The sequence below is a fragment of the Hemiscyllium ocellatum genome, chromosome 29 (genome assembly GCF_020745735.1).
Source record: "Hemiscyllium ocellatum isolate sHemOce1 chromosome 29, sHemOce1.pat.X.cur, whole genome shotgun sequence".
Taxonomy (NCBI): Eukaryota; Metazoa; Chordata; class Chondrichthyes; order Orectolobiformes; family Hemiscylliidae; genus Hemiscyllium; species Hemiscyllium ocellatum.
In genome coordinates this window covers 40,332,195-40,360,027 of record NC_083429.1, presented here as the reverse complement: position 1 = coordinate 40,360,027, position 27,833 = coordinate 40,332,195, and the positions used below count along the sequence as shown (strand labels likewise).

Below are 27,833 nucleotides of genomic sequence, written 5' to 3'. Positions count from 1 at the left end.
GAGACTGAGAGAGGGCCTCGACATGGAGGCAACGATGCTGCCTGCACAGAGATACAGAAATGAACAAGGTAGTGGTTGGCAGACTTCCTGTCTCTAACTCTACCTAACTTTCGCAGGGAAGCCTCCTCCTTTGGAGACCACACAATTATCTCCAAGTGGTGACTCGAACACTTTAATTGGCTGTCTGCCTCCATGGTCCAGGTGATTAATTTTCTTCCCAACCTGGCCTCTGGGAAATCTTCCCACTGGTGGGAATCTTGATCTCTCCATGCACCATCTCCAAAAGCTGGGAAAATAAGTCTGTTCTATTTTTATGTTGTAAGATTTACAGCTTTTGTAATAGTAATAAGTTATGAGGTTTTTCTGAACATGGAGCCAATTATGTAAAACTGCAATTAGCTTAAGTTTGTCATAGAATCTACAGATCAATTTACATTTATGAGCTTTCTAATAATTAAATTAATATTGAACTTTGAACTGTCCTTAATTTTTTGAGAAAACATTGGTATATTGATACCATTACTTTAAACAAATCTTTTTACGTGATCGGCTCACTTTTTTTTGCCCCCACAGTTTGAACACACAAGCTCCGTGTAAAATGTTATTGATTAGCTAACTGCAGATCTTGAGTGTGAAAGAGTTAACAACAATTTAAAAATACTTTTATTAGAAATAATGGCTTTCACGTGTGTTGTTTTGGATCACTCTGTAAACCTTCCAAAATGTAATAAGGTTGCCGTTGTGCCTTTCTCTAATAGCTACTCCATGGATACATTTAATGAAATCAAAATCAATATTTAGTTCCATCCATTATGCTTTTCTCAATTGGCATTGAAAGACTTACGAACAGTTCAAGGTTTCATGTCACATGTTAGGGATTTCTTTTTATGTTGTATCAACAGCAGTTAAGTCTTAAATAACACTGGTGGTCTAAAGATTGTTTTCTCATTTATGATGGTTGTGTTGACAGAATGCCATCATTAGCATCATTGCACTGGATAATTATTGAATTGGTTTAGGTTCCCTGTTTAGATTGATGCTTGCACGCAACCATCTCCAGAATATATGATATGCCAGTAGTGTAATGATTTTAGATCGATATTTTGTCACCGTATGACCCTCTGTTTCAGTTAGAATGTAAATGTAACCGGAGAGAAATTGGGGAAAAGAAATGAGCAACACAACACTGCAGAGCTGCATGATGTGAATTTTCAGCGAATCTTAAGCTGCTAGAAACACTTAGAAATTAACTCACCCTAAATTAAAGGCCTGCACAATTGGAACCAAACTCCGTTTTTGTGTTACTTGGCATTGCCACTGTTACTTCTTGAACCTACTACAAATCACGCGTAATACTGGGTCGGAAATTGCTGTTTATTCCATTATTTAAAGGGGCACTCATTTTCTATCGTCTAAGTCATTGTAAACATTTAACATACACAGCTTGTTTGGGGAAATATCATGTAGAATATATATTTCTTGCAATCCCAGGTTGATGCTCTGGGAACACACATTTCATAATGGAGACCATGAAATTATCATTGATTGTTGGAAAACCCCCATCTGATTCAGAAGTGTCCTTTAGAGAAGAAGGTCTCCCACTCTTACTTCGTCTGGCTTGTAGCTGACTCCAAACCCACAGCGATGTGGTTGATTATTAATTACCAACTCTCACTGCCAAACAAGTCATTTAGTTAAAAGCACTTAAGGATGGGCGGCAAATACTGGAGTCTGCATCCTATGAAAGAATGAAGGAGAAAAAACTTGACCATTTTTGGGTGCAGAATCTTTTTCTAGTCCCTGTCGGAAAAGCAAATGCTTCTAACACTTGGGTAAGAATTGAAGGCATTTGCTTTCTGAAAATAAGAATATTTTTGGCTATTCCAGGCTGGTTAGAGGCTACGAAGCAGCAGCCCATGAAGCAACAGCTGTAAGGAGGCCATAGTGGAGAAGTGAGACTGAAAGACTTTATTTGTGTCTGATTTATTGTTTACTTACTGATTAATGTCGTACATTCATTTTCTTGTATACAGCTTCATTCTGTATCTTCTATTTACAGGTGGCTCGAGGTCCAAATTATTAATCTGACATGTACTCAACATTGGGTTGTGTACCTCAAGCTTTTGCAGGAAGCTATCTGGCCTGGAGGAACTTTACCTAAATTTCCGAAGTCAGTCAGAACACAAGAACAGAAAGTACAGACCAAGGAATTGGCCTTCCAATGTCTAATGAAAATGCTGCCAGGTTAATACGTTTTTTTTCCTTTTGTATTTGGGCCAACTAAACTCAATGTTAATACATGACTGTGAATTAATTACCTTTAATGAAAGCAGAAAATACTGGAAATGCTCAGCATGCCGAGGAGCATCTGTGGAGAGAGAAGCCGAGTTAATGTTTCACATTGATAACTTGTTAACTCTGTTTCTATCTTCACAGTGACTGCCCTGAATGCTGAACATGTCTGTATTTTCTGCTTTGTTTTAGAGTTCCAGTGTCTAAATGTTTTGCAATCTGATTGATGTCTGGTTTTTAATGTTTTGAAACACAAATTGAGTATGCCAGTAAATGGGAAAGGCCAGGAGAATACTTATTGTCTGAGGTGCTTCTGATAGAGCTTTCATCCACTTGAAAGTGTGTAAATTTGAATGAGGCAATATAACTTTGGTTTTACTGATATTAAAAATATTCTCCAGCATTTGAAAAGTTATTATATTTATGCTAAGGAATAATGAGTTAACTAGCTAACTAGCAACAGTAGTGAAGGTAAACCTCCGTGATCAAAATATCTAATATAGGGAACATTATTAAAATCTAGCCCAGTTGTACAAAAGCCATGGTACCAACACAGCAAATGTGTTTGATCCTCTGTCATTGTAGCGATTGATACATCTGAGTGACTTGCTGGGCCATTTTAGAGACAATTGAGAGTCAGGCACATGTAGGCTAGACTATGTGAAGATAGCAGATTTCCTTCTCTGAAGGACATTAGTGAGCCAGATGGGTTTCTTTGACATTTGGCAATGGTTTTGTGGTCATAAGCAGATTCTTAATTGCAGTTTCAAAATTAAATTCAAATTCCTCCATTTGTTGTGGAAGGATTCAAACATGGGTTTCCAGAGCACTAGCTGAGTTTCTGGATTAATACGTCAGTGGTAATACGACTAGACTGTCACCTCCTGCTTCATCAATGACCTTCTCTCTACCATAAGGCCAGAAAAGGGACATTCTCTGATGTTTGCACAGTGTTTACTGAGAAGACTCAAATGATGCTACTGAAGTAGTCCATGTTCAAATGTAACAAGATCTGGACAATATCCAGGCTATTGGGGGGCCTATAGTTCAATCCCGTCAAGGTGATCATCCCTTTCCTATTCTTAAGTTCTACCCATACAGGTAGCTTCACTGGACAGACCCTCAGAAATATCCTCTCTAAGTGCTACAGTAATGTTTTCCTTCATCAAAAAGACTACACCCACTCATTTCCTGCCTCTCTTTCTGACCTTCCTTTAGTATCTAAAAACTAAACATGGAGTTGCCTTTCTTGTCCTTTCCTCAACTAAGTTTCTGTAAAACTGTGATGTCACAGTCCCTTGTTCCCATATGTGCCCTGAGTTCATCAGCTTTATCTGTAAGACCACTTGCATTGAAATAAATAGTTTAATTCTTCAGAACTACTTCCACTCTCCTACCTGGACTAATGCACACTCAAATTGTGGCAGGTATAATGTTAGTCACCTTACCTCTAGTCCAGAAAGCCTTTGTCAAGTCCTACCTTGAAATGTAGCCAAGGAGTTATGTCACAACACATCCAAACGAAAAGAAATTCCTCCTTGCCTCCATTTTAAAGCAACCTCTTAACAGTAACATATTTTTGTTTGTCTTGTTATTGTGAGTTGAGTAGGTTTGAATATTAAATAGAATAATGATAACTTTGAGTGTAATTGGAATATGGGTATCACTGATTGTCGACCTAGTAAAACTTCAATTTCTCAACCTAAGTTGATTTAGAAATGATTTCATGCATCCTCATTGAAGCTTTGAATACCACAAAATCTCCATCAACAGTTGTTAAGCCACAAAATATTTACAAGGGGAAAGAGCGAGCAAAACATCTAATATTTTGAGTGTTGTTTTGAATCTCAAAAGGGACTCATCAGTGAACCCTTTAATTAAATATATGCTGCTTGGTAACAAAAAAAAGATAAGAAGCATATTATCTGAATGGTAAGAGGTTGCAGAGTTCTGCAATGCTGAGAGATCTAGGTGCCCTAATGCATGAATCACAGAAGATTAGTATGTAGGTACAGCAAGGAATTCCTGAAGAAGGGCTTATGCCCGAAACGTCGAATCTCCTGTTCCTTGGATGCTGCCTGACCTGCTGCGCTTTTCCAGCAACACACTTTCAGCTCTGATCTCCAGCATCTGCAGTCCTCGCTTTCTCCACAGCAAGGAATTAGAAAAGCTAATATTATGTTGTTTTATTGCAACAAGAATAGAATCCAAGAATAGGCAGATTATTTTTCAGATTTACAGGGCATAGTCTACAGCATCTGAAGCACGGTGTATAGTAACTTGTTAGTGTACTGATGGAAGGATGTTAATGTTTTGGAAGCAGTTCAAAGAAGATTTACTAGACTAATATCTGTAATGAGCAGATTGCCTTCAGTGGAAAGGCTAGGCAGGTATGCCTGTATCCTTTGGGAGTTTAAAAGAGTTAGAGGTGACCTCATTGAAACACATAAGATCCTGAGGGGACTTGACTGGGTGGATATTGAAAGGATGTTTCCTTGAGTGGGGGATTCTAGAACTAAGGGTCATAGTTTAAAAATAAGGGGTCACTCATTTAAGTCAGAGATGAGGAATTTTAGTTTTCTTTCAGATTGTGCATCTTTAGAATTCCCTTCCTCAAAAGGCAGTGCCTGCAGAATCTTTAAATATTTTTAAAGGCAGAAGTAAATAGATCCTTGATTAAGAAGGGGATGTACGACTGTTAGGGTGTACGTGAATTTCAAGTTGCAATTAAGATCAGATCATCCACAATTTTATTGAATGGCAGAGCCGTCTCAAAGGACCGACTTTTGTTCCTTGTTTGTGTGGTACTTGGATGTATTTAGTCATGGAGGATTGCAATCAGTTTTTCACTTAAAGAGAGACTAGAATTATTAACTTTAAATTGATGCTTGTTAATTGCAGGGGACATTAGCATGCTGTATTTAATAGGGTAAGATGTCTGTTCTACATGTTCAAGGTAATGTATGGCCATTTAAAATGTTAATTGGTTAGAAATTCTGTTACTGGTTGAAGAATTATTCAAACTCAGGCCTGCTTCATTAACTCTCTTCATTAAATCAATGGCCTAGATGCACTTTTATGGTCAAGTTCATATCTGTTCTCTGAATTCAAAACTCCCAGTTGTGTAAGCTATTTCTTTTGGCATTGGGAATATGCGTTGCCTTATTTAACTGTACAGAGACTTCTGCAATTAGACAAAATACTGGTTGAGTCCTAAACACTCCTCCTTGTTTCTTTTGGGCAGTTGATTTAGTCTGAGAGATTAAGCAGAAAAGGCATGCTTTTTTGAAGCAGTGTTTCAAGTTATTGGTTTGCTTATCAGGGATTAAAGCGTTTAAAATATTAATTCACATTTCTTGTGAATATGAGTCCAAATGGAAGATTATCAAGCTCAAAATTATGCTCACGTTTTGATTTCCAATAATGTCATGTTATCGATTTGCTTTTAAACAGTGATTATTTTTGTTAGAAAAAGGCATATGGTGGAAAGGCACATGTTTATCTGTTGCCTTTATGCTCTATCCTTGGTTTAATGATAGAACTCTCATCTCTGAGTTGAGAGTCGACATCCCTCCTCAAAAACTTGAATTGTCTGCCTTTCAGAGCCATGCAATCTTTTGTAGCCACCAGTTTCAAAGAGGAGCAGAAGAGTTTTCTGACCAAGTTTTATTCCACAACCAAATAAGCAAAGCAAATTAACAAGGTCATTATCACACTGCTGTTTGTGGGACCTTGCTGTTTGCAAACTGCCTGCCATATTACTATAGTAACTACACTTCACAAGTTGGCTTTAAAATGCTTAAGTGTTTCGGAATATTCTGTGGTTGTGAAATGTGCACTATAAAAACAAGTTGTTTATTTCTTTCTTTCACCTCAGCTTATCCTCAGGGTGTCCTGAAGTGCTTCACAGCAAATGAGTTGTTTTTGAAGTGTTTTGCAGATAAGTGCAGCAACTAATCTGCGCACAACATCCCTCAAATAGCAATCTCATCAATGACCAGCTAATTTGCTTTTGGCTGTGGCTAAATGATGAAAGGTCATTGACCTGAAATGAAAACACTTATTTTCAACGTAGAAACTGTTTGAAATAGTTGAATATTGCCAGAATTTTCTGTTTTATTTCAGATTTCCAAGTTCCTCTGCTATATTTTGTTTTTGTTACTGACTTATAGTCTTTATATTTTAATAGTGCAAGTAGTAAACTTCCATGTCAGGTATCCACAAAATCTATTGATGTAACTTTGCTTCATATTATGCCAAGCCAAATGTTTTTATGAAGCTCCTGTTGCTGTGTACCTTTGCCAAAATGTTCCCTTTGCTGTAATAACAAGATGTATTACTGGAAGTGCTGTCTGACTTTATTTTTCTGATCATTTGGCTATTAATTTGCAATGGTCGGCTCTACATCAGAGCATTGACAGTCTGCATCTGATTAATGGCATTTGTCATTTTAAAAAGCAATAATGTTATTATGGTTTAGTTAGATCACCATCTGCAAAAATATTTTAACATGATACTTGAATGTTATTGTTTGAGATTTTGGAGATGGGAAACAAACTATTGTAAAATAGCACCTGTACACTTGTTAATACTTGTGATAGAAAATATGCAAGTAAGATATAAGTCTTTTGAAATGACAAAAACATCCTGCAAAACATTCAGAGCTTATAACCTGTCATTTTATAAATTTGTCTCAATCGTCAGAACTGTTAACTCTAGCTTGTCAAGACTCTCGTTTTGAGGTCAATTTTGATCAATTCTTTTATTAGGAAGGAAAATATTTAACTGAGTTATAATCTGCATTCATTTTGTTTATCAGAACCAGTGTCTGATGTTAGCAGTTCTGGGTGAGGATTTGGTACGCTGTATAAAAACTGATTTATTAATGTGAGAGTGTGACAATATTTTGTATTTTATAATTTCATTTTGTTAAATTTACAGCATAATTTACTGCCAATGTGTGTCGATGACAATTTTGCTAAATAGTGCAGCTTCAGTCTTTACTGACAAATATTTAACCATTTGGGATTGGGATCGGGATCATGTTAAAGTTTTATTCCTTAACCACAAAATTTGACTTGATGAGTGTCTTTGCTAAGTAACTGAATGTGCAAATTTTAAATTGCCCAAGGCTTGTGGTTTACACACAAAGAAATATCTGAGATTAAAATCTATCTTCTTCACACCATGGCATCGTTTATTGTAATGGCACTTTATGTATTTAAAACACGAGAACATTGTCAGCCTACTGGAGGACAGAGCCCAGGCACAGTACATTTTGTTGGAGATGTTTTGAGCTAATCAGAGAGTTGAAAACTAAACAAACCATTATAAGTCCATTAACATGTCAGTTTAAGAACTGTGTTGACAGATGAATAGAAAAATGGACATTTCTTGTGTCACAGTATTTATACTTGAGTAAGAAAACAATTGTGAGCCCCAAGCTAGTCGGTTCAACCCTACTTCAGGATTTGAACAAGTTGGGCTGAAATTTTATGGAAAGTCAACCAAGTATCAATTTTGAAGAGTTTTCGCACAGTGTGTCTGTTAGTGATCTCAAGTATGTTATCTCTCAAATCTCCACTGTTTATCTCATTATGTATGCACTATGCCTCTACAATGCCATAAACAGCCACAGAAGAACAAACGTTGCTGGAACCTTCTGGGATTGTGCCGCCATTGACATGTAAAACCCTGCTGTGCACGAGATCAATCACTGCCTCCAATGAATCGACCTTGACAGTGCATGTAAGGAAATGGAAATGAGAAAGAACAGCTTCTGAGGGTGCATATATGGACAGGGTGACAATTCACTGCAAATAGAATCTCACATTTCTAAATGCATTGCTGTTTTGCATCACTTGTCTAATCAATGGCCATTGTCACTGCAGCTGCAAGAATGAAGCTACACAGACTATCTATTTTTTACATCATGCCATGTTAAACCACTGTCTAACAGAATGCTACTCTGTCCCTAAACTGTCAGCATGTCACCTTCCCATTGTTCAGTGTGGGAGTTTCCCATATTGGAAAACCTTGAAACAGCTGGAAACATTAACTTTTATTGAATAACAGGAAAATCAAAGAAAAATAAAAAGAGTGACATTTGTTTCAGGGAGTCAACAGGGACAGCTTGCCTTTTGAGTAACAACACATTTACAGTAATGAATGATCACTTCACCCAATTCACACCTATTGAAACTTTGGTGTCAATGAAGTTCTATTTGCTTTGTTGTACTGAAGATGCTTCATTCTGTCATGGAAAAGATGATATTCTTCCTGCTCAGTGTCATCATCTTCCCTCCTTCACAGTTTACATCAGCTCTCCTCACTCATCAGCATCCATCATATCCTCTCTGACTTCTCCAATTGTGTCAGGCACAACATTCAAGGATTATGCAGCATACTTTGCCTGGAATAAAGTGCACGACATCCATCTAGACCAATCCAAATGTCATAACTTCATCTTCAGAAGGCCTATCATCTACTCCAGAATGGCCCTGGAAGAAAATGGGCAGCATTATGTCTACACTGTGCCTCAGTCAGGGGATTGTATAACACAGTTATCAACCATGATTACAAAAGGTTACCTTTGTTTCCCAGTAAAGGTAATCATTCATGGAAGGCGCCTAATAGTTAAGTCAAAGCAGGGACATAGGGAACGATATAGGAGAACTGTGGATGTAATGACAACAAATACCTGCCACAGAATTCTAATATGCAGTGTCGATTATCACAGATGATTTGTATATTGATGGAATGAAACCTTTTCTGGTGATGAAGTCTACCCTATGATATGCCACTCACCATGCAACATGTATACCGCCTATAGTGCCCTGCTCTTGGGAGAATCCAGCTATGTTGCCAAAGTCTGGGTTGTAGCACTGAACTTGTCATGCAAACTTTGTCAGGAAATGAGATGAAGTGGTGCAATCTGTCACAAATTGCATCAGTAACAGCCTTGATACATCTGTGGATTATGAATTGAGTCATCCCAGAGGTCTTCAGTAGCCAGTGGCAGAAAGATTTTGCACAACTGTCACCTTGACGGACACAAAGCCCTTCAGATCATAAGCCCGGTGCCAGTGGATGGCATAGTTTCCTGCGATATGTGAAGTCTATTCTGGCAATATGCTGATCTCACCTAGGGTAGAGCACTTGAGTGCAAATTGACTACCTCCTCTACTACCTCAGTACTTTGAAGGGCCTTGAGCTATGACTTCTTCACATGGAGATTATTCTGAAGATGCTGGAGGTTGCTGCTGGCCTTGGGCTTGCAGATACATGTATTCCCCCTCGATTTCTCTGCACCTTCACTGCATTTCAGCCACAATGACAACAGTCCCTTCTGGGGTTAAATCCATTGGTCACAATTCCAATGAACCAGAGTGAAGAATATCCGAACCAGAAACAATAATGTGGCCAGTTAACATTTGCATCATACACATATGACTAGTTAGCAGTGGAGCATGGAGTACTCTGACAACAAGTGTCCTGGAATACCTCTACGTGGACCTTTGACATAGTGGATCTCATTTTATTGCATGCAGCACAAACTATTTCACACATACACCCCCTGCTATCTTATTATCTGAGAACGGACACACAGCATATAAGAGCATGTTGCCAAATGCTTACAGTTCAAGATGAGAGTAAATCAACAGTTTCCCTGTGTAGCATGTGAGATCTTGGGTTGCGTTTGAATTGTGGCCTCAGTTGATACTTTTTAAAGTTGCTTGCGATTATTTCTGCTTCACAATGATTGCTTTGATCAATTTGTAATGACTGGCAACCAGGATTTGTATTGTTGGTCCCAGCCTGTGTTTAACACACAGTGTATTGTGATTACAGGTGATTTCAGCCTGTTCTATGTAAGTGCCTGATTAATGCAGTTGTCCCTTGAAGGCCTCACATTGCTCACAAGTCAATTTTCAGACTGAAAAAACACAATCTGGGTGTGATGGTAACCGATTTTTACTTTCATTGCACGTTTGATGAGGAAGAAAAGCAAAATGGGTCATGTTTGTACAGTGAATTCCAAATTTAACTCTACCCCACCCCACTCCGTAAACTCCCCAGACCCCATCAGTTCTAAACGTATACCCAATTTCATCTAGCTCTTTTCATTTAAGTCTTCACTCCTATAATTAACCCCAAGTCCCAGTCTTGCTGTTTAATGTGATACACTGTCTCCCCTGTTGAAGCCAAGGTGACTTAACTACTGCAGTATGTGTGCCTTCCAACCCACTATCGTACCCTACCCTTACATGCTAAGTTGCCCCTCACAGTTGTTGTCCCCTCTGTGCCCAGCTTGCTTCCTCCATTTCCCCAACTGACTTTCCAACTTCTCTACAACAACAGTAGCACCTGAATAGTTAGTTTGATTTTCATCCCCAACTGATGAAGAAGCATTTGGGAGGCAATGACCTAGTGATATTATTGCTGGACTGTTAATCCGGAGACCCATGTAATGTTCTGAGAACTCGAGTTTGTATCCTGCAATGGCAAATGGTGGAATTTGAATTCAATAAAAAGAAAATCTGAAATTAAGTAGGCAAAAGTGAGGACTGCAGATGCTGGAAACCAGAGTTTAGATTCGAGTGGTGCTGGAAAAGCACAGCAGGTCAGGCAGCATCGGAGCACCCTGATGAAGGGCGTTTTGCTCGGAACGTCGATTTTCCTGCTCCTCGGATGTTGCCTGACCTGCTGTGCTTTTCCAGCATCACTCTAATCTAAACTCTGAAATTAAGTGTCTGACGATGACTGTGAAACTATTATCGATTGTTGGCAAAACCCATCTGGTTCACTAATGGCCTTCGGAGAAGGAAATTGCCATCCTTACCTGGTCTGACCTATATGTGATGCAAGACTCACAGCAATGAGGTTGACTCTTAATTTCCTCTGGGCAGTTAGGGATGAGCAATAAATGTTGGCCTAGCCAGTGACACCTTCATCCTGTGAACAAATAAAACAATTCTAAGTAGGCTTCAATGGAGTAGGCACAAAGAAAACAAGCAAAGAGATCTCTGGTTGAATGGTGCTCCAATGCAAGAGATGGGTGCCTGTCCCAGTATACAACAATATTGAAGTGCATAACTATATTCTAAGTACCATGATAATGTGGCGAGACTGGAGCATGCTAGTGCCCACCGCCATAGATAGGGTGTGCAGATGTTGTTGCTACAGAGCATGCAAGAACTTTCTTTATTCAGAGGGAAGGTGAAAAAGGGCAATCGGGGAGAGATTCAGAGAGTGTATAAAGAGACTGGTAGCTAAGATAAAAGGAGCTCCAAAAGGCATAACAAGCAAAAATGGCCTTTGCAGTGATATGTACTACTTGTCAGATTTAATCTTGTCAGATTAAAGAGAATTTAAGGGTTACTGCGGATTACATCTGCCATAAATGCTGTTGGATGTGAATCTTATCAAATCGAGTGGATCGGTTGGAGAGACAAATAGAAGCAATGAGGAATTTGCAACAGCAATAGTATGTGATTGATGACAGTTATAGGAAGGGGAGAAAGTCTCAGATACAGTCACATAGATGGGAAGGGTAAGAGAGGTAGGCACCTCGGGTAGGAGTCTTTTGTGGATATACCCTTTTCAAACAGGTATGCTGTTTTGGAAAATGTAGGGGATGATGGATTCTCAGGGGAACGTAGCATGCACAGCCAAGTTTCTGGTATTGAGACTGGCTCTAATGCAACAAGGGGTACGTTGGCTTCCAAGAGATCAATTGTGTTAGGGGATTCTCTAGTCCGAGGTACAGACAGACGTTTCTGTGGCCAGCAGAGAAAAATAGTTGTGTGTGTGTTGTTTCCCCGATGCCAGGATCAAGGATGCCTCAGAGAGGGAGCAGAATGTTCTCATGGGGGAGAGGAGCCAGCAAGAGGTCATTGTCCACATTGGAACCAATGATATAGGAAGGGAAAAGGTTGAGATTCTGAAGGGAGATTACAGAGAGTTAGGCAGAAATTTAAAAAGGAGGTCCTCGAGGGTAGTAATATCTGGATTACTCCCAGTGCTACGAGCTAGTGAGGACAGGAATAGGAGGATAGAGCAGATGAATGCATGGCTGAGGAGGTGGTTTATGGGAGAAGGATTCACATTTTTGGACCATTGAAATGTCTTTTGGGGTAGAATTGACCTGTACAAGAAGGATGGATTGCACCTAAATTGGAAGGGGACTAATATCCTGGCAGGGAAAGTTGCTCGAACTGTTCGGGAGGATTTAAACTAGTAAGGTGGGGTTGGAACCCAGGGAAATAGTGAGGAAAGAGATTGATCTGAGACTGGTCAGCTGAGAACAGAAGTGAGTCAAACAGTCAGGGCAGGCAGGGACAAGGTAGGACTAGTAAATTAACTGGATTTATTTCAATGCAAGGGGTGTAACAGGGAAGGCAGATGAACTCAGAGCATGGTGAGGAACATGGGACTGGGATATCATAGCAATTAAGCAACATGGCTCAGGGATGGGCAGGACTGGCAGCTTAATGTTCCAGGATACAAATGCTACAGGAAGGATAGAAAGGGAAGCAAGAGAGGGGGTGTGTGGCATTTTTGATAAGGGATAGCATTACAGCTGTGCTGAGGGAGGATATTCCTGGAAATACATCCGGGAGGTTATTTGGGTGGAACTGAGAAATAAGAAAGGGATGATAACCTTATTAGAATTGTATTATAGACCCCCCAATAGTCAGAGGGAAATTGAGAAACAAACTTGTAAGGAGATCTCAGCTATCTGTAAGAATAATAGGGTAGTTATGGTCGGGGATTTTAACTTTCCAAACATAGACTGGGACTGCCATAGTGTTAAAGGTTTTGATGGAGAGGAATTTGTTAAGTGTGTACAAGACAATTTTCTGATTCAGTATCTTGATGTACCTGCTAGAGAAGGTGCAAAACTAGACCTACTGTTGGGAAATAAGGCAGGGCTGACTGAGGTGTCAGTGGGTCCAGCGACCATAATTCTATTCGTTTTAAAATAGTGGTGGAAAAGGGTTAGACCAGATCGAAAAGTTGAAGTTCCAAATTGGAGAAAGGCCAATTTTGACAGGACTAGGGTGGTAAAGAAACTAGGGACTAAGTTTAAGAAGGGTGGTAAAGACAAGCCATGGAACTATAGACTGGTGAGCCTGACCTCAGTGGTGGGCAAGTTTGGAGGTAATCCTGAGGGACAGGATCTACATGTATTTGGAAATGCAAAGACTAATTAGGGATTGTCAACATGGCTTTGTGCATGGGAAATCATGTCTCACAAACTTGATTGAGTTTTTTGAAAAAGTAACAAAAAAGATTGAGGGCAGAGCAGTAGATGTGATCTATATGGACTTCAATAAGGCATTCGACAGGATTCCCCATGGGAGACTGATGAGCAAGGTTAGATCTCATGGATTACAGGGAGAACTAGCCAGTTGGATACAGAACTGGCTCAAAGGTAGAAGACAGAGGGTGGTGGTGGAGGGTTGTTTTTCAGACTGGAGGCCTGTGACCATTGGAGTGCCGCAAGGATCGGTGCTGGGTCCTCTACTTTTTGTCATTTACATACATGATTTGGATGCAAGCATAAGAGGTACAGTTCGTAAGTTTGAGGTGTAGTGGACAGCGAAGAGGGTTACCTCATATTATAGCAGTATCTTGACCAGATGGACCAATGGGCAGAGAAGTGGCAGATGGAGTTTAATTCAGATAAATGCGAGGTGCTGCATTTTGGGAAAGCAAATCTTAGCAGGACTTATACACCTAATGGTAAGGTCCTAGGGAGTGTTTCTGAACAAAGAGACCTTGGAGTGCAGCTTTATAGCTCCTTGAAAGTGGGGTTGCAGGTAAATAGGTTCGTGAAGAAGGCGTTTGGTATGCTTTTCTTTATTGGTCAGAGTATTGAGTACAGGAGTTGGGAGGTCATGTTGTGGCTGTATAGGACATTGATTAGGCCACTGTTGGAATATTGAGCGCAATTCTGGTCTCCTTCCTATCACAAAGATGTTGTGAAACTTGAAAGGGTTCAGAAAAGATTTACAAGGATGTTGTCAGGGTTGGAGGATTTGAGCGATATGGAGAGGTTGAACAGGCTGGGGCTATTTTTCCTGTAGTGTCGGAGGCTGAGGGGTGACCTTATGGAGGTTTACAAAATTATGAGGGACATGGATAGGATAAATAGACAAAGTCTTTTCCTTGGGGTCAGGGCACTCCAGAACTAGAGGGACTAGGTTTAGGGTGAGGGGAAAGGTATAAAAGAGACCTAAGGGGCAATGTTTCATGCAGAGGATGATACGGATATGGAGTGAGCTGCCAGAGGAAGTGGTGGAGGCTGATACAATTGTAACATTTCAGAGGCATTTGGATGGGTATATGAATAGGAAGGGTTTGGAGGGATATGGGCCAGGTACTGGCAGGTGGGATTAGATTGGTTTAGGATATCTGGTCGGCATTGACAGGTTGGACCAAAGGGTCTGTTTCCATGCTGTACATCTCTATGACTTTATGACTCTATAAATGTCAAAGGGTAATAAAAGAAAAGTTTGATTGAGTTTTGGTTGATGTTTTGACAAGAATTCAAATTTAACTAATTAATTTAAATTATATTCAGGATACTAGAACTCAATTGAGTTTGAATTTATTGTATTGACTACATTGGAACAGTGACAGGGTATGATGTTGAGAAGTATAAAACCAAGGCATTTTGAAAACTTGCTCAGTGCAACTGCCACTGATCAGCAGAGCGATTGCCATGGAGCCAGAGAGCTTATTACCCATCTCAAATCTTGCTCTCAAAGAAATTAGGAGTCCCTCTACATCAAAAGATACCTTTTCCTGGAAAACATACTTGCAGTAAAAAGAAAGGTGATCTAGGGAGAGAAGCAGATGGAAGGTTGAATACAGCGGAGAAGACTGAGACTATGTGGACTTGAGACTAAGTTAATGCAATGTTTAATAATTGTTATTGGAGCAGCATGTTAGTAGGACTGTGTTCAGTTAGGGGGAAAAATGTTCAGTTTGTTAGTAGCTTTGTTTCATGTTTCGTTAGCAAAATAAATTGTTATTTTTCTTTAAATAGTGGAAATTTGGAGTTCTCTGTCACTCACACATTTTATCAGATTACGTGGCAAGGCAAGTTTAGTTTTAATTAAGAGGGTTTCCACCTCTGCATTATACCAATATATTAAAAAGAAATACTTAAAGATAATAAGTCACAGAACAGGATACTGAACAAAGTTTGGATGAAAATTTCAAAGACTCTGGCCATAATCTTCCAATATGCCTTAGGTATTGGGAGAATTGAACATTTTTCACACTTGTTCAGAAAAAGGATATGAACAGAAACCCAGCAACTGCAGAGCAGTTGTTTTATCTAATAGCTGTTAGCAATAATATTTGATGTAACATGGATGATTTGTTCTGTGGACTGTATGCATTGACTATTGTCTTTCCTGAATAACACTCTATGATTTTGTGAAATCATTTCACTAATAAATACCTCAAAATACTATTCTAGTTGTACAAGGGTGTGACTAAGAGCTATTTCTTCCTGTTTTCGATCTGTTGCTGTTTTTCATACTGTTGTTGTTTTTGAAAGTTCTTTCTAATTTGCTCTTAACTTCCAGTGAACTGAATGATTAACATTCTCAGAGACTAGGAATGGCAGTAATTAATCTGACAAATTACAGCCTAAATTGTAGTTTTGAATAAATATTATGTTTCATAATTTAAGATGTTCCAATTTGTGACAGTTCAGGCACACCAAGAGAGAATAAACTTCTAAATAAGCAAATCCAGATAATTAATATTTCGCTTGTCATTTGATGCGTGAATTTGAAACTGCTTTGGGACTGCATGCAATTTGTCTTCAAAAATCCAACTGAAAGATATATCATTGCTGCCGTTCAGAAAAAAAAATTGAGAAGGTTGAGCATTGTGTATTCAAAGTAGTGTTTATTGTATTTATGTTTGCCGTAGGTAACAGCATTTTGAAAACATTTGATGTTTACATGCACTGAATTCATATCCTTTAACTTTTTTCTGCTGAGGTTTTCCAATACTGTAGTCACTGATGCTCAATTTTATATTTAAGGATTGTCTGAAAGCAACAAAAGTCACATTTTTTTGTTCCAGTTGTTAATTTTAGATTAAGTCTTTCATCTTTTAGAATGAGATATACTGGTTTCAGTTCTTTAAAATGTAAATCCCAGAACTCCTTTTAAGTTACATTCTCCAGATAGCTTCAGCTTTTCTGACAATAGGTGCCATCTCAGCTCAGACAATGCATTAAAGGCGTGAGGTTAAAGTCTGTCAGTGTCTCGATGTTGAGTCAGACTGGTTCTGTTTCTAAAGATGGGATTTACAGAATCATACATGGATTTATGCAGTTTTTGAGCAAGATAGAATGTAATTCTGCAAATACAAATTCACCTTATATGTGTGCGTGTGCAGGAGAGACATAGTGTGTGTGTGTGGGTGTGACTGCATGTGAAAGAGAGTGTGTATGTGTGTGTCAGCTTTGTCAAGTATCAAGCTGGTCCACAACCACCTGATGAAGAGACAGTGCCTCGAAAGCTAGTGCTTCGAAATAAACCTGTTGTATTATAACCTGGTTTTGTGTGATTTTGAAGTTTGTCCACCCCTGTCCAACACCAACACCTCTCAATAAATCCTCCATCATTGACATCTTTGAAGTTCTTATCCTTTGTTGAGAAACTGAACTGTACTAGTCATATACGTATTGCAGATATAAGGACACTCAGAGGTTGGTTGTTCTTTCTCAAGTAATTCACTACTGACTTCCCAAAGCCTGATCACCATCCTTAATACTCAGGAGTGTGAGAGAATACACTCTGGAAAAATTGGTACAGCAATACTCAAGATGCTCACCACCCTCAATATAGAACAGCCCACTTGATTGACATCCCCTTAAGTAGCTGATGCAAAATGGAAGTAGGGTGTACTAAATATGAAATGCGCTGCAGCACCTCTCTAATCCTCCTTTAATAGCAACTCCCTGGCCCATGAAATTTTCCATCTCGAAGGACCAAGGCATCAGATGCATGGGAACACCACCACTTGCTATACCATACTGACTTGGAATTATATCTCCATTCCATCACTGTCTCTGGGTCAAAAACATGAAAATCCTTTCCTAAAGTTGATGCGCTGCAACAATTCAAGAAGGCAGTCGTCATCACCATCTGAAGGGCAATTAGTCAAATGACAATATATCCCATGGGAGAAATAAATAAAAACATCTGGTTACCTCAGGAAGAAGGTGTTAGTTAAAGCCAAAGACAAAAACAGAATTTTCAAGATGTCTGGCAGCACCTATGAAGAGAAATCCAAATTAATGTTTTGGGTCTGATGACCCTTCCTCAGAGCAATGAAATTAATTGGGATGGAAATCCTGTCGGGGAGAGGAACAGAACTTTTTCAAAATGGGCATGCCGAGAAGAGATGTAGCAGTGAATTACTAAAATTAAAAAAAAGAACGGCGGATACTGTAAATCAGAAACAAAATTTTAAGTTGTTGGAAAAGCTCAGCAGTTCTGAGGAACGGTCATCGGACTCACTATTAATTCTGATTTCTCTTCACAAATGCTGCCAGACTTGCTGAGCGTTTCCAGCAATTTCTATTTTTGTTTCCGATTTATAGTGTCTGCAGTTCTTTTGGTTTTTAGGAAGTTAAAGCCATCTGTTCTGCCAGTGAAAATCATGTGCAATGGCACAAGTATCACTTTATGATCCTGATCATCTTAGCATTAGCGATGATGGTCAAATTGCCTTGGAGTACTTAATTCCCCTATCCCTTCTACATATTTTCACCGGAATCTTCAGAGCGTGGTTTTCACAGCATTCTTTGGGGAACTCCATTGGATCAAAATGGATTTGAGGGAAGACAGATATGCCCCCTTTTAATGGCACTAGCTGCTGTATGGTAAGCTTGAAGGTCCAGTCTTTGAATGGGTAGATAGGTGAGTGGTAAGGGAGTAGAAGGGTGAGGTAGGTCATTGATTAACCTGATTAGATACAGAAGGTGGAGACCTCAGTCAAGGAATAGGATAGGTGGGTGAGGTGACTAAGTACATATGTGTGTGAGATTGATAAGTGGATAAGGGGGATAGTTGGGAATGTAGGTAGTCAGGTCTTAGTACTCATTGGGTTGAATTGGTTGTGTAAGGTCAGCAGTTTGATCAAGTTGTTTAGGGGTGTAATAAGATCAGGAGGTGTACTGGTCATGTAAGCAGTCAGGTGGTTGGGTGGGTCGTCAGGTCCAGGGAGGGTCAGCCTCATGATTATTGATGAATACTGTGTAGTCACCCAGATGTTGGACGAAATTTTAATCTGGTACTTCCTGGGTAACTACTCAGGTAAATATCATGGAATTGCTCCGAGTCAGAGACATTACGGAAAAGAGCAGTTGCTCATTCGAAGTCTAAATTACCTCAGCAATTTTCTTGAAGCTACAATTTTGTAGTCTTCACAAGTTGTGTTGATTAGCTATGATTAGAATTAGAATTCCTATAGTGTGGAAAGAGGCCCAACACTGACCCTCTGAAGAGTATCCCACTCAGACCCATTACCCTACATTTCTCCTGGTTGATGCCCGAATTTACACATCCCTTAACACTATGGACAATTTAGCTTGGCCAATTCACCTAACCTGCACATCTTTGGACTGTGTGAGGAAAGTGGAGCATCCGGAGAAAATCTACGCAGATACTGGGAGAATGTGCAAACTCCACACAGACAGTCACCCGAGACTGGAATTAAACCCAAGTCTCTGGTGCTGTGAGGCAGCAGTGCTAACCGCTGAGCCACCGTGGTGCCCTTGGCGATTGCTCCCATCCTGTTCTCTGGATTCAGTTATTAGGTTGAACTATATGCATTTGTGAAGGGCAGACATTTTGTTTGTAATGCTTGTTGAAAGCAGTTGTCTGAGGACATTTTATGATTCAAACTCCACACAAATTGAGTAATTAACTGCCATCCAACATCATTTGAGGAGAATACCCACTTTGGTGATTCAGTGAGTCTTTCATTCCTGTGGCATTTTGCTGATTATTCATCATCACCTCAGTACATGAAAAATAGACTGCATTAGAGAGAAAAACAGAAATATTTTTAAATTAAAATTCAGCACGGCTAAAACTGTTTCATTTGGTTGATTGAAGCAGTAAGCCCATTGTAATTATTTATTTGCTTAGTTGTTGAATCTCATTTGATACTTGGTTAATGGTATCATTCTTTTCTCTCTGTTTCAGTGAGAAAGATCCTTTAATTGTTGATACATATGCAGGACATTGAGGACTAGGAAGAGTTTAAGTGGCAGAATTTCTGTTTAACTAAGTTATAACTATTGATGCTGGAACATTAGTCCAATTCAGACCTAGGTATTGTCCACCTAGAATGGACGCATCTTTATCTCTAAATGCTGAATGTTCTCCAGATTATTGATAACTGTTTTCTAAGTTTTATTAAAAACATTGGTCGCTGCTTCAGTTTTTAAAATCATCTTATTTGTACTATAATATCTTAACCCAGGAAGAGAAGTTTTGTAAGCATAAAGTTCTAAAGGTTTTTGTGTCTGAATGTCTTGGATTATGATACACATAACTGTGAAGAATCTTTACCAAATCATGTATTTACTTTAATTTAGTTGATGTTTTCTTTGGAGCAAATGTAATCTAATTAAGGCCCATTTACATACTCCTTAATGATAAAACTTTTCTCTTACATTTGACAGCTCTGGTTCCTGAAATTCTTGGTGAGGAGGGTTACAAGAAAAGCTGGCAGCTAGTGCTGGAATCTCTGCAAGATCCTATGATAAACAGGTTAGTCCAATATAGCATTCTGGGTTTGCAGTGTTCCCATTTTCTATGCAGCGATGGGTAGGCATACAAAGGATTAAGTGTCCACTTGGAATCGTTCACTTGTAATGTTCCAGTCAACCTCCATACCTTGAGAGAAAATCTTGATTAAATAAGTTCCTTTTAAATACATTTATGCTGTTGTTATACAAGAAAAATATTATTCAATAATTGAATTCCATCTATATCAATTATGTAACAGAAATAATTAAGAGTTTCTCCTCTTATGACCTGTTCTGTCTGCCTAATTTTGCTTGTTGAAGCATTCTACGCAATGCAATCCCCATGGTTTAAGATTGTGGGGCATAAGGCTGCTAAGCTTCCACTGAGAAAACTTTAAATGGTGTGTTAGGTGACCACACAGGACCTTGATAGCCTGATGTTCGATTGCAGCATTGCAGACTGGATCCATGCAGTGTGACAAAATTTTCAGTTTTTTTTCTTTGGCAGAGAAACTGCATTTATGTAGCATCTTTCAATTGGCAGATCTTTCCAGAGCTCTCTATAGCTAATGGAGACTTTTGCAAAGACAGTGGTCCAATAAAAGACAGGGATCGTATTCAGTGGTGTTATAAAGATTCAACTCAGCAAAAACTGGGTGGCATTGTTGCCTGACTGCGCCACGGACGCGGGTTCAATTCCAGCCTCCGTTAACTTGTCTGTGTGGAGTTTGTACATTCTCACTATGTCTGCAGTGTTTCCACCGGGTGCTCCAGTCTCCTCCCACAGTCCAAAGGTGCGCAGGATAGATGGGTTGGCCATGCTAAATCATGTCCGAACGGTACACAGTATAGGTGGCTTGGCCATGGGAAATGCAGGATTTCAGGGATATGCTAAGGGAATGGGTCTAGGTGGGATGCTGTTCAGAGAGTCATTGTAGACTCGGTGGGCTGAAAGGCCTGTTTCTGCACTATAGGGATTCTATAATTCTATAAATTCAATAAAGCAAGAAATAATGGATCCAGGTTTAATCTCTCAACTGCCCTGGTTTTTAGTATGAATAAGGTAGCAACATAAAAATGGCCAACTTTTCATCAGAAAACCACTCTCTGTGATTTTTGAACTAGCTACAAATTAGGAGGTAGCATTTTTGCAAGATACAGATCGAAGTTCATTAGGCAAAATGGGATTTTGAATGTGTGCGCGCTGGGATCTACTCAAGATGACAATTGACCCGATTGTCTCTATTAAGATGTTAAAAAAGAAATCAGGATGAAACATAATGTAGGCTGTATTAGAATTCAGACAGCTTCAAATTGTATGAAATTTACTCTGTATGTAAGTTGATCCAAATGTTTGTAGTAACACTCTTCTTTGCCAATCCTTCTGAGACCGCAAAAGCTGTATTTAACCTTCTTTATTTGAAGCTGTATTCTTGGCTACCAGCTCATGTTATCAACAGTGTGGGAGGAATCTCACAGAACTGGAAAATAAGAGCAAAAGCATTGCTTTCTAGCTCAATCTTCAAAAGCTGTGGTGCAGAATGAGTTTTTTCAAATAACCTCGAGCTTAATCAGACATAAAATAAGAATTGTCTCCTACATGCCAACGTTCCTAGAGTTGCTTGTAAATTTTCATTGAAAAAAATTACATATAATCTGCTCGTGTCTTTTATTTCTGGAAATTATGTGGATAGAATTTAAATATTTGATATGGTGAACATGTTTTCTAGCTTTAGTCATCTGTTTAACTGCAATTAAATTCTGGGTAATCCAAGATGGAGGACAGGAAGAATTTCTGGCTGTAAGAGCTGCTTCTTTTTTTGAGGTATTTTAGGTGTTGGAGGTGATTTCCTCGAATTCCAGGAGCAGCAATTACTGTTTTATATGCTGTTGTATTGTTTTGGAACTTTGGAAAAAAAATGTCAAAACAACATCAGTTGTAAAAGGGAGAAGAGCAGACAAAGGAAGCACATGGTGAGGACAGTGCAGGAGAGAGAGAGAAAGAGAGAACCTGTACAGTTACCGCCTTTGCTATTTGAATTCGTGTATAATTGGACATCGGAATGCATCTGGGAAAATTAACAAACAGTGAAATTCACAACTAATCTTGGAGGAACTGTTGGATGAAGTTCACAGCACAGAATCATAAAAGTTAATTGTTGTTTTAAATCTGTCCAAGAGAAAGGCTGCAGTAGTGAGTATAGTGGATTCTTTCTTGATTATATGTTTTTGGAGATAAATCTCTTGATTAAACTTAAAATATAAGCCATAGCTATTAATTTAACCCGGGGCAGTGTTTGTAGAGGAATAAGACGGTGTTATTTTCTGGGTCAGTAGATTGAAAATGTGTTGCTGGTTAAAGCACAGCAGGTCAGGCAGCATCCAAGGAACAGGAAATTCAGGGCTCTGGCCTGAAATGTTGAATTTCCTGTTCCTTGGATGCTGCCTGACCTGCTGTGCTTTAACCAGCAACACATTTTCAGCTCTGATCTCCAGCATCTGCAGACCTCACTTTTTACTGGGTCAGTAGATTGTAAAGTAGCAAAAATGATCTTCGCAGTGATATGTACTTCTTGTCAGATGTGGGAGTTTAAAGAGAGTTTAAGGGTTACTGCAGATTATATCTGCCATAAATGCTGTTGGATGCGAATCTTATCAGATCGAGTGGATCGGTTGGAGAGACAGATACAAGCGATGAGGAATTTGCAACAGCAAAAGTATGTGATGGATGGCAGTCAAAGGAAGGGTGGAAAGTCTCAGCTACAGTCACATTGATGGGTTAACTCCAGGAAGGGTGAGAGAGGTCGGCACCTCGGGCAGGAGTCTTTTGTGGATATACCCTTTTCAAACAGGTATGCTGTTTTGGAAAATGTAGGGGGTGATGGATTCTCAGGGGAACGTAGCACGAACAGCCAAGTTTCTGGTATAGAGACTGGCTGTAATGCAACAAGGGATACGTCGGCTTCCAAGAGATCAATTGTGTTGGGGGATTCCGTAGTCCGAGGTACAGACAGACGTTTCTGCGGCCAGCAGAGAAAAAGCAGAATAGTGTGTTATTACCCTAGTGCCAGGATCAAACTTGTCTCAGAGAGGGTGCAGATTGTTCTCACGGGGGAGAGGAGCCAGCAAAAGGTCATTGTCCACATTGGAACCAACGATATAGGAAGGTAAAAGGTTGAGATTCTGAAGGGAGATTACAGAGAGTTAGGCAGAACTTTTAAAAAGGAGATCCTCAAGGGTAGTAACATCTGGATTACTCCCAGTGCTATGAGCTAGTGAGGGCACGAATAGGAGGATAGAGCAGATGAATGCATGGCTGAGGAGGTGGTGTATGGGAGAAGGATTCACATTTTTGAACCATTGAAATGTCTTTTGGGGTAGAATTGACCTGTACAAGAAGGACGGATTGCACCTAAATTGGAAGGGTACTAATATCCTGGCAGGGAAATTTGCTAGAACTGTTTGGGAAGATTTAAACTAGTAAGGTGGGGTGGTGGGACCCAGGGAGATAGTGAGGAAAGAGATCGATCTGAGACGAGTACAGCTGAGAACAGAAGTGAATCAAACAGGTAGGGACAAGGTAGGACTAATAAATTAAACTGTATTTATTTCAATGCAAGGAGCCGAACAGGGAAGACAGATGAACTCAGGGTATGGTTAGGAAATGGGACTGGGATATCATAGCAATTACAGAAACATGATTCAGAGATGAGTAGGACTGGCAGTTTAATGTTCCAGGATACAAATGCTACAGGAAGAATAGAAAGGGAAGCAAGAGAGGAGGGGGTGTGGCATTTTTGATAAGGGATAGCATTACAGCTGTGCTCATGGAGGATATTCCTGGAAATACATCCAGGGAAGTTATTTGGGTGGAACTGAGAAATAAGAAAGGGATGATTACCTTATTAGGATTGTATTATAGAACCCCCAATAGTCAGAGGGAAATTGAGAAACAAACTTGTAAAGAGATCTCGGCTATCTGTAAGAATAATAGGGTAGTTATGGTAGGGGATTTTAACTTTCCAAACATAGACCGGGACTGCCATAGTGTTAAAGGTTTAGATGGAGAGGAATTTCTTAAGTGTGTACAAGAACATTTTCTGATTCAGTATGTGGATGTACCTGCTAGAGAAGTTGCAAAGTTAGACCTACTGTTGGGAAATAAGGCAGGGCAGGTGAGTGAGATGACAGTGGGGGAGCACTTTGGGGCCAGTGACCATAATTCTATTTGTTTTAAAATAGTGATGGGAAAGGATAGACCTGATCTAAAAGTTGAAATTCTTAATTGGAGAAAGGCCAAATTTGACAGTATTAGGCAAGAACTTTCGAAAGCTGATTGGAGGTAGATGTTCGTAGTAAAGGGACGGCTGAAAAATTGGAAGCCTTCAGAAATGAGATAACACAAATCCAGAGAAAGTATATTTCTGTCAGGGTGAAAGGAAAGGCTGGTAGGAATAGGGAATGCTGGATGACTAAAGAAATTGAGGGTTTTGTTAAGAAAAAGAAGGAAGCATATGTCAGGTATAGACAGGATAGGTCGAGTCAATCCTTAGAAGAGTATAAAGGAAGTAGTAGTATACTTAAGAGGGAAATCAGGAGGGCAAAACGAGGACATGAGATAGCTTTGACAAATAGAATTAAAGAGAATCCAAAGGGTTTTTACAAATATATTAATCACAAAAGGGTGACTAGGGAGAGAATAGGCCTCCTCAAAGGTCAGCAAGACGGCCTTTGTGGAGCCATAGAAAATGGGGGAGATATTAAATGAATATTTTGCATCAGTATTTACTGTGGAAAAGGATATGGAAGATATAGACTGTAGGGAAATAGATGGTGACATCTTGCAAAATGTCCACATTACAGAAGAGGTAGTGCTGGATGTCTTGAAACGTTAAAGGTGGATAAATCCCCAGGACCTGATCAGGTGGACCCGAGAACTCTGTAGGAAGCTAGAGAAGTGATTGCTGGACCTCTTGCTGAGATATTTATATCATCGATAGTCACAGGTGAGGTGCCGGAAGACTGGAGGTTGGCAAAAGTGGTGCCAGTGTTTAAGAAGGGCAGTAAAGAAAGCCAGGAAACTATAGACCGGTGAGCCTGACCTCAGTGGTGGGCAAGGTTTTGGAGGGAATCCTGAGGGACAGGATGTACATGTATTTGGAAAGGCAACGATTGATTGGGGATAGTCAACATGGCTTTGTGCGTGGGAAATCATGTCTCATAAATTTGATTGAGTTTTTTGAAAAAGTAACAAAGAAGATTGATGAGAGCAGAGCAGTAGATGTGATCTGTGTGGACTTCATTAAGGCGTTCGACAAGGTTCCCCATGGGAGACTGATGAGCAAGGTTAGATCTCATGGAATACAGGGAAATCTAGCCATTTGGATGCAGAACTGGCTCAAAAGTAGAAGACAGAGGGTGGTGGTGGAGAGTTGTTTTTCAGACTGGAGGCCTGTGACCAGTGGAGTGCCACAAGGATCGGTGTTGGGTCCTCTACTTTTTGTCATTTACATAAATGATTTGGGAGCGAGCATAAGGGGTACAGTTAGTAAGTTTGCAGATGATACCAAAATTGGAGGTGTAATGGACACCGAAGAAGGTTACCTCAGATTACAACAGTTTGGGCCAATGGGCAGAGAAGTGGCAGATGGAGTTTAATTCAGATAAAAGCGAGGTGCTGCATTTTGGGAAAGCAAATCTTAGGAGGACTTATACACTTGGTGGTAAGGTCCTAGGGAGTATTTATGAACGAAGAGACCTTGGAGTGCAGGTTCATAGCTCCTTGAAAGTGGAGTCACAGGTAGATAGGAGAGTGAAGAAGGCATTTGGTATGCCTTCCTTTATTGGTCAGAATATTGAGTACAGGAGTTGGGAGGTCATGTTGCGGCTGTACAGGACATTGGTTGGGCCACTGTTGGAATATTGCGTGCAATTCTGGTCTCCTCCCTATCGGAAAGATGTTGTGAAACTTGAAAAGGTTCAGAAAAGATTTGCAAGGCTATTGCCAGGGCTGGAAGATTTGAGCTAGAGGGAGAGGCTGAACAGGCTGGGGCTGTTTTCCCTGGAGCGTCGGAGGCTGAGGGGTCACCTTATGGAGGTTTACAAAATTATGAGGGACATGAATAGGGTAAATATGCAAAGTCTTTTCCCTGGGGTCGGGGAGGCCAGAAATAGATGGCATAGGTTTAGGATGAGAGGGGAAAGATATAAAAGAGACCTAAGGGGCAACTTTTTCACGCAGAGAGTGGTATGTGTATGGAATGGGCTGCCAGAGGAAGTGGTGGAGGCTGGTACAATTGCAACATTTAAGAGGCATTTGGATGGGAATATGAATAGGAAGGGTTTGGAGGGATGTGGGCCAGGTGTTGGACTAGACTGGGTTGGGATATCTGGTCAGCATGGACGGGTTGGACGGAAGGGTCTGTTTCCATGCTGTACATCTCTATGACTCCATAAATAGCATCAGTATAACCATATGTGAGATAATATTACCTGACGTGGAATAAACTCAAATTTTTTAGGGTCCTTTCAAATAAAATCAATAAAGAAATAGGTCTAATCCATGGTATTCTGCCAAATAGGTTGTAGTATTTCAAATGTTGACTGTGCTTCAGTTCCCTTTGTTTCCTCTTTATGTGTACCTCAAGTACATTAATTTTGCCAAGAAATAAAAGTTTTGTTGCTCTCATTGTTTAAGGCCCTTTTGTTAAATATGTACGATTTGATTTGCATTTAATTTTAAAGAAAACAGAAAAAGATGTCCAGGTTTCCAGTAGGGCACCAGTATATCCTGTGTTGACTTGATAAATGAAAGATATTCAGTGCTCTGCATCAGAAGTTAAAACAGCACATTTACCTCAAAGCAAACAATGTGGCCGTTGGTTCCTATGCCCCACATGTATTTAGTTCCAGTCTTCCTTGCTACTATTCATTCTAACCAATGTAAACTTCAGTCAGGGATGCTTTAGCCTTCAATTTGGATGGGCAGGAATCAGTTTTTGTAAATTGCATGTTCTGAGCAGACATACAAAATAGTACAGAACGTACGAACTCGGAATTCAAGAACAATGGTGAATAATCATCAATACATAATTAATACCCAATACTTGTTGCAGTCTTAACCCAATGATTATTTATATGTTGAAAATAGATCTTTTATTATTTTTGTACTCTGTAACCTTGATTGTTCATTTTCTCTTAGATTTCTATTCTTTATCCTTTCGTAAAATTGTCTGTATTCATTTCACGTACTGATACTTTTTTATTTTGCCTTGCTTCTACTCTTTGGTGTGCCTCTTATTTCCAGATTTGATATTTTGTCCTCACTATTTGGTTTAAAACCTTTTCGACTTCCCTTATTATCTGGGAACACTGACCCCAGCATCAGGTTTAGGTGTAGACCTTTCCAATAATACAGTGCCAAACTCCCCAGAACTACCCCAACTGGAACCCATTTCTACGGTCAGTCTTGAGCTGTCTGTTTATTTCTCTGATCTTATTTGCCCTATTCCAATTTACATATGGTAATTATGAGATTATCTTTGAGATTTTCCTTAATTTTATGTCTTAACTCCTCAAACTGCAGAGCCTCTTTCTCTGAACAGCCTTTATTGCTGCTTTCTATGTGAACCATGATGCCAGGAACTTCCCACTTCAAGTTCCACTCCCATCCTGAGGCCAAACCCTAGTACCCAGCAGGCAACAATGTATAATAAAATGTATAGGATCTTTCCCCCTCCCTGAT

General features: G+C 39.7%; 1 protein-coding gene across 1 annotated transcript in view; it reads left to right on the top strand.

Moving 5' to 3' along the window:
• Nucleotides 1–27,833, top strand: part of snx19b (sorting nexin 19b) — a 162,985-nt gene that overhangs the window by 124,550 nt on the left and 10,602 nt on the right. The window contains exons 9-10 of the mRNA XM_060846864.1: nucleotides 2,060–2,244; nucleotides 20,024–20,111. Of these exons, the coding sequence (XP_060702847.1) occupies nucleotides 2,060–2,244; nucleotides 20,024–20,111 (273 nt within the window). The remainder of the gene's footprint in view (nucleotides 1–2,059; nucleotides 2,245–20,023; nucleotides 20,112–27,833) is intronic.